Source organism: Natator depressus, chromosome 2 (genome assembly GCF_965152275.1).
Source record: "Natator depressus isolate rNatDep1 chromosome 2, rNatDep2.hap1, whole genome shotgun sequence".
Taxonomy (NCBI): Eukaryota; Metazoa; Chordata; order Testudines; family Cheloniidae; genus Natator; species Natator depressus.
In genome coordinates this window covers 88,956,010-88,968,424 of record NC_134235.1, presented here as the reverse complement: position 1 = coordinate 88,968,424, position 12,415 = coordinate 88,956,010, and the positions used below count along the sequence as shown (strand labels likewise).

At 43.2% G+C, this 12,415-nt stretch overlaps 1 protein-coding gene across 2 annotated transcripts in view; it reads left to right on the top strand.

The window, feature by feature from the left end:
- SPIRE1 (spire type actin nucleation factor 1) overlaps positions 1-9,012 on the top strand; it is a 179,634-nt gene extending 170,622 nt beyond the window's left edge. For both annotated transcript variants that reach the window (XM_074944669.1, XM_074944670.1), the window contains 4 exons: positions 1,892-1,962; positions 2,454-2,481; positions 2,574-2,710; positions 3,661-9,012. In XM_074944669.1, coding sequence (XP_074800770.1) covers positions 1,892-1,962; positions 2,454-2,481; positions 2,574-2,710; positions 3,661-3,919 — 495 coding nt within the window. In that variant the 3' untranslated portion in view covers positions 3,920-9,012. The remainder of the gene's footprint in view (positions 1-1,891; positions 1,963-2,453; positions 2,482-2,573; positions 2,711-3,660) is intronic.
- The last annotated feature ends 3,403 nt before the right edge of the window (positions 9,013-12,415 follow it).

Below are 12,415 nucleotides of genomic sequence, written 5' to 3'. Positions count from 1 at the left end.
CCCCCTGAGACCCCATCTCCCCTACTCCCTGTCTCCTGACCTCCACCCCATCCAACTGCCCCCCCAGGACATCCTGCCCCTTATTCAACCCCACCTCCCCCCCCACCCCCTTCCTTTGCCGCTCAGAGTGGCAAGACAGGCTTATTTGAAAGCCTAGGAGGTGGGCGGGCGCAAGCCACGCTGCCCGCACGGTAGCGTGGCTGCAGGGGAAGGGGGACAGCGGGGGAGGGGCCGGGGGCTAGCCTCCCCAACCAGAGCTCAGGAACTCGGCAGGACAGTCCCGCAGGCTGGATGTGGCCCGCGGTCCGTAGTTTGCCCACTTCTGCCCTAGACACAGACACACACACATACACAGCCATGCTACTTCCTGTTTTTTTCTGGAGAGACCAGAGCTACAGGTAAAATAGGATATAATAAAAGTTTTACAATATAAAGTATCTTTTTTTTAATTCCCATTTAAATCAATGGAAGCTGTCGCAACCAAGTCCAGTTCCCTTGTCTGAATGGACACCAGTCTGTTGTGACTGGACCCAGCTGCTGACTCCCACATGCTTCTAAGTGCCTTGGGTCTGGATAGTGTCTGGTCACTGTTCCTCGCTCTGGGTTTCTCAAGCATGTTCCCAAGTGCAGACCCCATGTCTGCTACCCTTGTTGGGAATTGGGACCGCATTTGGACCCTAGAACCAGTGACGCAGCCCTACCAAGTTCCAAATTGTTTACATATGTTCCACCTCTCTGTGGGTGCTTTGAGCTTCCTGATTTGCCCCTTCAGGGACAACATGGCAGGCAAGCAAGGAACACAGTCTTAGCAAAGGAATTTCTTAACCACAGACACTTTACTCTTAACAAAGCGCAATGAGCGAGTTACAGATGTTTGAAAAAAAAAATTCTGAATACAGCCCCCAGTCTGATCTCACCCCTCCTGCCGGTCCTGCCTTTTCTGTCCTAGCCTGTTCTCCAGGCATGTAGCAGTGGACAGCTCCTTCACATAGGGTATTCCCACTTATATAACCCCTTTGGTAGGTCCTGTCCCTTCCCGGCATCCCACCCCCACCATGTCTCCGCTTCTGTGCAGATAATCTTTCTTCTTATGGTTGGGCTAGCAGTAAAGAGACAAACAGCACTGCTGGCTTTGGATTGCTCTGTGCCAACTTATCAGATATAGTCATTCAACTAGATCTGAAGCCCCCACTACAAAATGGGTGCGCTAATCCCCCTGAGGGTCGCACTCCAACATGAAGATTACATTATAAAGTGGAGCTCTGGAAACAAAATGGTACCCACAAAACAAGACCAGGTTCACAACTTGACCCAGAGCCCCCAGTCTGTCACAGACGCTTTCCCTGTGTAAAGAGTGTGGAACCCAGGCCCTTATGTATGAAAGAGACAATGAGATATGTCAGCAAATTCTTCTCATTCATTTAGAATAAAATGAGTGAGGAATCTTTTTTTCCCCTTGCCTGGCTGAATTGTATATTCCGAGTTTTAAAGCAAGTGGGATGATTTTAAGGCTGCATTGTCCTCCAAAGATAAGCAGGGTGCATTAATCTCACACTCTTATTTTTTTTTGAGCCTTAGGCATGACATTCGGAGGCTCATGTGTAACAAGCTAAAAGGAATTTAAAGCTTCTGGGAAATCATGCATCATGTGCCCCAGGGGGATTTAATATCAGAGCACCCATCTGCCAGTGTATTTTTCTTCCATAGATTACAGATCATGAAAAAAAAAAATTAGTGTCTCCTTTTCCTCCCCTGGGCTCCTGCACATTAAACAAATCTATCCCAACTTCAGTCTGTGCGTCTTCACCGAAGGCCCAGTTAGAAGCATGCAATTTTATTTCCAGGACTGAACTGCTGACATTGCAGTCTCTTCTGTTTACAATTTCTTTAGCTCTGTTTCTGTTGTCGAACAAGGAGGTTTTCTTTCTTCACCTGGTCCTACACCTGTCAGTTCTGTAAGAGGTGAGTTTTTGCTCAGTGTGAAATGTCAGGATTCATACCCCATTGGTTTCTATTTTAATTCACAGTGTTTGGTTTGGGTTTTGAAATGTATTTATGGTCAGAAAAATGACTGTAAAAATGGCTCTTCCTTATTCAACATATCTGCTCCCTTAAAGTATTCAGATTCAGAGCTTCTCAGGTTTTAGAATAAAACAGTAACAGTACTCCTCTGTTAGCCCAGCAGAGCCCATATGGGTATGAGGCAATTAGGTTGTACAGAATTCTCATTACTGGGGGGTGACATGTGAACCCAAAAGAACAAAGAGAATTTCAGATTTCATTTGAGTTGGTAGTATTGGCAGTTGGGGGAAAAATGTTTACTTGTAAACTGAGCAAACTTTAAGGTGATAGTCAATAAGGCAGTAAATATGGAACTCTATGCACCCCACACTGTCTTACTTAAGTAACATTTCTTTACACTGAATGATTCAGACTTTTACTTTCCTACACAGGCCTGTATGTTCACAGTGTTGCAAAAAGGTAAGTTCAGGAACCTACCATTTGTTCCTTTCAGAAAGGCTGTGTCTTTGGTAATGATACTTCACACTGTCATTCTCCTGCTCTTGTAACAGATGCGATTGCCATCAAAGCCATACTCCACCCTTCCTATCTTCTCTCTGGGACCTTCTGCTTTGCAGAGAGGAGACAGTTTTATGAGACCAGAAAAACCCTCCACCAGTCACCACCGGCCGCTTAGGAGCATGTCCAGGTGAGAGACATTCCTAGTTCAGCTTCTGCTTCTGGTAGCAGCTCTTCATAAGATCTTCTCAGTCTCTTAGTTGCTAATGAGACATAATCTACTAGGCTCTGTTTTTGTAGTTTGTTTTAATTTTTCAAAGTTTGTCATATCTTTTTAGAAACCTAAAGATAAATGTCTTTCCTTACCAATTTCAAGACTGAGGTTTTTCCTTACATTTCTAGTGGAACAAAACCCATCCTGATTACTTTTCATTTACTACTTAGTAAATATAAACTATATTTACTTACATAAGACTTGCTGACATTATATTTAAAATGTGCTGTGTCCCTTGTCTATACTATAGCTGACAATGATAGTAATATCAGTACAGCTGATATTCTCACTTTTTTTTTCTAGTGTAGATGGATCCTTAGAAGAAAAATCCGTATGTTCTTGGTAACTGAATAGGGAAATGCTCCCTTATTAAACAATGACTTACACATGTCAAACTTTCTACTCTCTAGCCATAGGTTTGTTTCATTTTGGCTTTGGTGATAAATTATCTTTTGGTTTTACATTTTGAACACAGGCTGCTATTAAAGCTAATCCCAGAAATAACATTTGGATCAGGTCAGGATGTAGATCCACAGACCCCTCTCTCTGTGTGCAAGTCTGTCTGCCAGGGTGCCTACACGCAAATTAGCCAAATTAGGACATCTATGTAGTCATTCATAAAATTCTCTTTGCCAAATCATGCTTTACACTAGCCTTCACTGAATAACCATGTAATCTTATTGACGTGTCTTCCCATCTCCATCCTTTCCTTGCTGCTTTTTTGCACTCTCCTTAAGTCAGGGACAGCAAGACTTGGGACAGGAATAGCATATTCTTTGTCTTTGGAGGTGTTTCCATTCGTGTCCAAAACTGGGCTGAATGGTAAATAATGATAATGAGTAAGGGACGGTTTCTTTGTTTTTCAGGTTGTCCACAAAGTCTAAGTCTGTGGATAAATCAAATGAAGATCTACAGTTTCCCAAAGAGTTAATGGAGGACTGGAGCACCATGGAGGTGTGCGTGGACTGCAAAAAGTTTATTTCAGAAATCATCAGCTCAAGCCGGCGCAGCCTCTCTCTGGCCAACAAACGAGCCAGGTTAAAAAGGAAAACACAATCATTCTGCATGGCATCACCAGGCAACTCTGAATACTGCCCTTCTGAGAGAACGATCAATGAGATCTGAGTCTTGTGCCTTTTTCTTTGCTTTTGTCTTCATGAGGTCAGCATCTGTGAGAAAGATCACTGAAACTGCCCTTCCCTTTGTTTTATTTAATGAGCTTGAATTTGCATTAGATCACAGGGTTTGCTATTCTACGGTTTCCACAGACTCTACATTCCTATCTATAGATAATAAGTAATAGGTCAGCCAATAACTCGTTTGCACTGGAAGGAAACAATAGTTTGAAAATGTTCCGTGTGTGTGCGTGTGTGTGCGTGTGTGTGCGCGCGCGCATTGTGGAGATAGAAACCCTTTACTTGCATTCAGTTTTTCATCATTCCTTGAATTGTTTTCAGGACAGGAGCTGAATTGTATTCCTAAAGGAGAACCAAATCTAACACAGGTGTCAATGTTAGCACAGTGGTAAGCAGTAAGTCATATTGGCATTACCAACCTAATAGGGTTCATGTTCTAGTTTATGTGGCACATGGAACCATGTTGTACACCAAAAACCTAGTGTGGGCTGTTGGTCTCATGGTCTCACAGCACAAAACCTAGACGGTTTTGCTAGTGCTATCAACATTATCTTTCTTTCAACTGTTGTTACTGCTCTGAGATCATGGTTCAATGTGGAACTTGATAATGTCTGTGTTCTAGTGTAAAATATCTCAGTAGGCTGTACGCCCAAATGGTGGGCCATTTACCCTGAGCTGCTGTACTTCTAAGCCCTGGTGTAATTAGAAGTGTCTCCTGTGCAGGTAAGAGTAGTTGATTCCTTATTTTGAATGTATTGTGATTATTATATTTGGTAGTCGTAGTTTTAGCAGGAGATAGAGCTGTACACTCGATGGGGAGGGTGGGAAATAAGAGAGGCTTCTAAGTTGAACTGAATTCCTGTAAAGTATGTAACATGGTTACCCAGAGAGGAAGTATGGGTAATATGTATATTTGTATTATAGTGGAACACACAAGCACTGCTATTATTAAAAATTCAGGAGCATATCCATTATAAATCCCATTTTTCAGGGGTTTATAGTTTGGCTGTAAAATTTAGGATCCTGATGAAATTTGGGACAACTGTGTCTCAGATTAGGAGCACTTTGTTTTGCTTTTTAACCAACTTATGGAGAAAAAAGTCTACCTGTTAAAAGTTTCAATAATGTTACAATGTTAACAAACATCACATGCTTTTTGCTCTTTTTTATATTCATATGTTTTGTTTTTAAAGCAGTTAAAACATAATTAGAGTTTAGTCCATAATATGGAGATAAGTTAACACAACCAAGTTACTAATACTTGAAAATCAACTACTGTGCGTACACAGTAACTTTTTCATAACATTTTTCATACCCAGATTGATATTTAATATCAATACAGTTCTGTATTATATAATATCATAGTAGGAAAGATTCAGATCTATTTATTAACATTTCTGTACTAGAGATTGATGAGAGATACCTCAGAACTGCTCCAAAGTAGCTGAGACAGGGTTTTTGTAATACAGTTAACGTTGATCTGTTTTCAAACTCTGAATACATATTTACAAAATAGAATCTCTTGAACCAAATATTATGCATTTTAAAAAGTCACTGGGAGCCAAATCCTAGACTTGATGTCGGGGCTCTGGGTTGATGATGGGAGTATGGTTCCCACATTCCATTGAGCAACATTAGAGCCACTCTGCAACTGACAGGTTTCAGAGTAACAGCCGTGAGCTGTAACAGCTGCAACTGCTGCTGCACCATCCCTGCTGTGTGGGAAGGGAGTAGCCACCCACTGAGACCACCTTCACAGGCTTCCCAGTTTCACAGTATGCTGGGCTCCCTGCCCCCCAAACGTGCAGGATTTCCCCTTTCAAGGCATATTTGCAAGTTAAGTTGTCATAGCTCCAAAGCAGCTAGTCTGCTATTAGGTAAATGTGTGTTTGGGCTGTTCTGAAAAGCCTGTACAAAGGGCTTTTTAAACCCATCCTGGGACACATCCATCCTCATTTTCACTTTAATCGTATTTACATAGTTTGCACACACAGCGAGTATCGGGTAATAATGTTAAGGGTTTGCCTGAACTGATGACCCCAGGAAGTTCAGAGTTATGTGTGAGTCCCCATTCTTAACCCTTTCCTTTCTGCAGAGGGCCATGCAGCTGTTACACCCTCTGTCTGCGGACCTCAGGACGATGGGTCTTTCATATTAAAGTAGGGGTGAAAGTAACTTAAATGACTTAACGGTACGCTGGAGCCCTGAGCAAGGGGTGGGGCCTCAATTGGAAGAGGCGGGGCCTTCAGAGCCCCAGGCCCTTTAAATCTCAATTTAAAGGGCCCAGGGCTGTGGTAGAGGCGGCTGGGCCCTTTAAATTGCCAACGGAGCCCCAGGGCTCCCAGATGCCTCCGCTACCCCAGGGGTCCAGCAGCGGGGCTCTGGCGACAATTTAAAGGGCCTGGGGCTTCAGCTGCTGCCGGGAGCCCCAGACCCTTTAAATTGCTGCCGGGGGAAGCCGGTTTGGTACGGTGCACCGGCTCTTGCTGGTACTCTGTACCAGCTTACTTTCACCTCTGTATTCAAGGAATTACAATATCTTGATGAGTTAAGGACCTATGATAGTGGGGTAGCACAGTGCAATTCATGTAAAATGGGTAATGAAAGATCCCCTGTTAGTCATATGATAGCACCTCAGTCATGGTAGCACTTTTTTGCCACTTATGTTTCTGTGCCAAAATCAATCCCTGCAGCCCAGCTACCCACCCATCCCTTCTTCCCTTGCTGTATTGCCTAGTATTCACACCAGATGACCAGTTCCCAGGGAAGCACATGGGGCTTTTATTTTAAACCCCCATTATTCTGTGTTTAATTTTTCTTGGGAAACATCCCCTTCTACACCCCTTACATCTATTCACTGCTCCTCTTCATGGCCCCTCGGAAAAAGCTGCAGGAGCAGGAAACGCATTCCTTGATGTCTCTGAGGCTCTCAGGGGTGCAGAGTATCCAGCAAGTTTTTCTTTCTATTGGGAGGGGTTTGTGATAGAAGCCATAGCCTCACAATGCCTCACATCCAGTATATGAGCAGTGAAATCAGACTCCAGCCCTGCAGATCCTGGGCCATCCATGAAGGCCTACTCCTTTGTGCATCATCCCTGCTCCCTGCAGCATGGGTTCCTTGGTGAGGTCTTCTCTCCCATGTCAGTGCATCCTCATAGATGCTGTAGAGGAGAGCTGATGCTGCTTCTAGCATCATTACTAACTTTGTGGTGTTTGTAATACTGCAACACCTAGCAGACCTAGTCACATGCCATGACCCTGTTGTGCTAGGCACTGTACAAACACAGAACAAAAAATGGTCCTGTGAACTAGTGAATGGCCGTCAACTTAAGAGTCCATTAGTGTGTGAGGGCAGCAGGGTGCAAAGGCTGGCTGCTTCCAGTTCTACCCCTGTCCGCCTGACTCAGCCACTCCAGGGTAGTGTGATGGTAGCACACAGAGACTCCCACAAGCACCTGGAGAGGGGAATCTTGCCCTAGAGCTGCCAATCTCCAGGGGGGTTTGCTAGTTGCTTCCATCTATATTAGGGAAAAGAGGCCCTTGTACAATGTGCTGGCCTTTACTTTGGCAGAGGAAACAGTCAGAAATGCAATTCTCTTTCTCAAGCAAAGGCGGAAGAAGCACCATCCACTCTTTGCCTGGATCAGTCTGGAGTGGACTATTTTGAGCTTTCCACCTCACTGTTCATGCTAGTGTCCGAAACCCATTCCAAGTGTCAAGGACCAGTCCACTTTACCTGCGTACCTTATCAAGCTGCCCACAATGTCCTATTTATGGCTTAAATTTCATATCTGTGTCAGAATAGAAAAACAAAAGTTTGTAAATGTCTGTAATATATTTATTAATATTTAGAAAGCTGCCATGCATTGAGCAATGGGAATTGACTTTCCCATGAAGATTTAAAAAGAAAGTGAGTCTTATTTATATGTATATTGATTATATTATTAGATTTAAAGTTGAGCCTCTCTTCATAGACATTGTAAAATGAATTTCTGTTGAAAAGACTGTGGGACTAGCACAGTGAGCTCATTTCAATGAGTTTTTAGAATCTCTTTTTTTCCCCTCTGTGTTTAATAAAACTAGGACTTGTATAAGTGCATCAGAGACCCAAAGGGGTTTTAAAAAAGTCATTGACAATGCAATGGTCTTGTATTTTATACATGAAAACAGTTCTTGAGAATTCAAAGCCAGCTCAGCCTTGCTAACAGCTGCAATGAAGGTAGCAAACAGGCCTTTGTGGCAGCTCTTATGTGTATAAAACAAATTCTTTCAACGTTCATGGTGACAATATTGCTTAGGGGGTTTTTTCATTAAGTCCTTTATTGAAGAAAAAAAACCTGGGGACAATAAAATGTCTTTGGAGCATAGCCTTTGTGTGTATTAATTATTCATGTGCAAACTACTGTAAAGAAAAATTTGAACGGCCTTTTAGGATTTTGCAAAAGTCAAATGGTTGTTTCTTTTGTAGTGTTGATGAGTAAGATTTTCACACTTACTGGGCTACATGAAAGAAAGGAAACAGGTCAAAATAGTCTTTAGAATAGCAATATAACTGCATATGTGACCCACTGGACTAAGCATTAAAGTATGTTTTGCATTAAAATACTGCTTCTGCTAAGCAGTAGAAAAGTACAGTATGACCAATTCCTTCCATATCACAAGCTGAAGAGCTGTATATAATTTTAACTCTTCCTATATGCATCAATTGCGCTGAACTTTTTACAGATTCTGAAATAACTACCCCCAACCTATCTTTTTGGAGCCTGTAGTTGATGTGCATTATGGGAGAGGTACTAGGAGTCTTTCAAAGACCAAAATGGAAGGCTATCAAGAAAAAAATAAATAAAATACACACACACCATAATTTATTTTCCAAAAACCAGTCTGTTCTCTAATTCTCCCTTCTAGGATTGGCTGCATAGGTAGGGAGGTGGGGGAAGCTCCAACTTTAGACAGTCATGAAGGCAGCAATCATCCTAAACTTCATCCAGAAGTTCTGTGCAGCATTTAGGAATGTCTTTATTTTAATTGTATTTGTGAAAGTGACTTGCACAGTGGATAGGGGAAAGGTGCTGTATTCTGATGCAACAGCATACCTCTTTTCTTAGCATTAAATTCTAAATCATTTCCATGTAGAAGACTGAAAGCTGGTTTTATTTTTTTTCTTTGATATGTAATTAAGTTAAAACTGAGCTGCTGAATTGTTAATATTAATCACAGGCACGCAGTCTTGTTTTCCATTCCCTTGTTTTCCTCTGACTTCCCTAATATGCTTTTGATCTTCCTTAATATTTAACAAAAAATACCCAAATAAGAAAATAGCTAGTGTGTGTTATTGGATCACGCTACTGAAAAAGCCAACCAGACATAGATCTTGCATTCTCTTCAAAACACAAGCCAGTCAGGTCCTATTACAGCCTGAGCCCATTCACCTGAACTTGGGAAAAGTAAGGAAGTTAAACCTTTCCTTCAGTATTTGTACAGGTGATGAGCTGATGCTGTTAGAACCCCTTCCATCCCTATGGCAACTTCTCAGCCTTCCAGTCCTGGGCCAGCCACAGGTATTACATTTTACATTCATTAGTCTATGTCTCTGCAGAGGCCATTCCAGAAGGAGGATTGCCAAGACTTAGGCACATCCTGGCCCCATCCTCTGTCTTTCCCTATACTGGGTGGTGGGAGGATGATGTAGGAGCCTTGCTGCCAGTCTCATGCCATCAGAGGATTCCTCTAGATAGAGGGAATCTTCTGTTGGCCAGTTGAGTTCTAGAGTAGCATAAAGCACCCTGAACAGACCATGGAATCTGGCCCCTAGTTTTATAAAATGCATTTTAGAACCTGGGTTTTATAAGATGATGACTCTCCAGGTGCTGTAAGAACTGCACTTTTTAAAATTGTCTCTTTCTCTCTGCAACTTAAAGAATTATCAGCAATTTCTCCTGTGGGTGGCTCCCACACCGTTTTCAAACTTTCCATTATGTAGGCAGGTAAAATGTATGCTGCCAAGGCCTTGTGTATACTGACAATTGTCAGATTTTCCCACAACTGGGCTAGCACCAGTCCAGAGCATTTTACCACCCTCCTGTCTCGATCCACACTGGTGCCCGGCCAATAGTAGGAGGATCTTACTATCATCCATAGAATCCATAAGCAGCAAATGCTTGCCTGTTTTTACTACAAAGAAAATGATACACAGTTATTTTTAGTAGATTGTGTAATTACTTAGCACCATAGATGTGCATGGCACCTTACATTACAGACAGGGCAGAGAATCATAGTTTGAGGAGTTTACAGTCTGAACTGAGAGGACAATGGGAAGAGTAGGAGATGAGGAAGAGTTACTGTGTATCCATTATCCTTGCCTTCACCATAATAAGAGTTAAATGTTGTTTGAAGTATAAAGGAAGATTAAATGCATTTAATTTAATGGAAAGGTCTTGGTTAAAGTATGAAGTTGATCAGGGTTTAACGCACTCTATTTTATAAATTACTCAGCAACAAAACTGATCCCAATCATCTAATTCTCAGGAGGCAGAAATGCTGTAGCTGGATTTCTTCTAGTTACCTCAGCTACTTTCAGTAGGCTCGGGCTTTGTTTACACTAAGCCTTGGCACTTCCCTGACCTGGTGAGCTTTCCTATCTAGTACCTCTAGCCCTAGCACCCCTACAAGCCCTGCCCCCGCATAGAAGACTACGGAACTGCAGTCGCAGCACTGGTGAGGAATCTTAAAGGGTGCATGGGGGAGTGCAAGGTAGACACACAGCTACAAGGGAGAACAGGACATTCACTATTAGACACAACTGACAGTTCCAAAATGGTCTCAGCTAACACCAGCATGGATGCTTTAAGGAGAAAAACTCTTAGACTCTGAACCAAAGGGAACCATGAGGTGGGACGCAGAGACGGCCTTAGTCTGCTTCAACTCTTACCCACATGCACATCCTTAAACAAGTAAGAGCTGCATTGACAATATCACTAACTGAGGTAAGGCTGGGCTGTAAACAACCAAACCCCTCAATTCCTTTCCATCCCTTCTTTCGACCCTCATGGTGCTATAGCGTAGGATTCCTACCTAACCCTGCACCTCCTGCTCTTTAGTGAGCCAAGTGATTTTCTTTCGCTCAACACTTACGTTTTTGGCATCACCTCCCAGAGCCAAAAGGAGCTGGACAGGTTAGGTTCTAGTTTTTTTGATTGAACTCTTCCCTACGCTGTAAGCTTTTTCCTCCTTTCTGTTGGGCATGTTCTGCAGTGCCAGAGCCCACAGTAGCAATGTAAGGTTTTCCACCTCAACATTTGAGAAAGTAGACTTAGATGTGCCCTATACAGGAGAGAATGACCACATTAAAAGGGCCCAGAGTTACAGGGCAGTTTGATTAATGCAAGACTGGAATAAAATCTGATCCATCAGAGATTTTACATAGAAGACTAACCAGAGAAAGTCTGTTTCAGCCAAAGAGTTAGAAGATATTGTAGAACTGTGTGTGGATGGATGCGGGGCAGGAGGGGGTGCTCACATGAGTGCCACAGGTCTAAGTGGGACACTTGTGCAAGACTGGGAATACGCAGCTGTGACTTGTGAAAATGCAGTCCCCAGCCGAGGGTCCTTCTGCACAATGGCTCCACAGAACTACCACAATGACAGGAGGAGGAACAGGATGAAAGGGCAGACTGCACAAAGGACCATACCTATAACTGGAGTAGTGCTGTTAACAAGAAGAGAGGATCCTGGCAAAACAGAAAACAGCTTGGACAAGCCACAGGAAAATAGAAACCCTAAAGTCAGACAACTGGCATGAAAGAGAATAAGCTTCCCCGTGGAGGTCAAGATAGATCCCGAGTAACACTGGACCTGATGAACATCTAGTAATGCAAATAAGAACAAAATGCAGTGTGATTGATCACTCAGTGGTCCCAAGAGTGCACACACATGCATGGTGGGTGGTATTAGACCACAAAAAGTACAGTGCAAGAGGCTATGCCTAGCAAATTAAGAGTGGATTTAACTTGCATCTTCTTTTCAGGAGATTTAAAGCAGAGGGCCCTCCCTACCCTGAATGATTCTCAGACTAAGCGGGAGGCAGAACAAGGATGGAGGCGGTGATGTGGGCCAACAGGGCATTAGGTGGGCAGACATCCCAGAAGCTCTTAAGCAGCTCTCTTGGAGCACAGCCAAAAAGCAGCTAGGATTAACTTCCCTCCCCCAGTGTAGCTACAACCCAAGTCACGGCCTTCCAGGCCAAAAGATGGGGTCAGCAAAAGTGCAGAGCAACTAGTACCCAGGGAGAACAGTTGCAGGGGTTGGGAGGAAGAGAGAAACTTCTGGGGCCAGGAGACAGGGCCAGAAGCTACTTGAGGCAGCCATGAAGAATGGTGGGCCACAAGGGAGCTCTGAGGAAGCAGCTCAGGAGCTACAAGGGGGAGAACACCAACACCCCCCCCCAACACACATATGGTTTGAGAGTGATCAAACATGGCTCTAC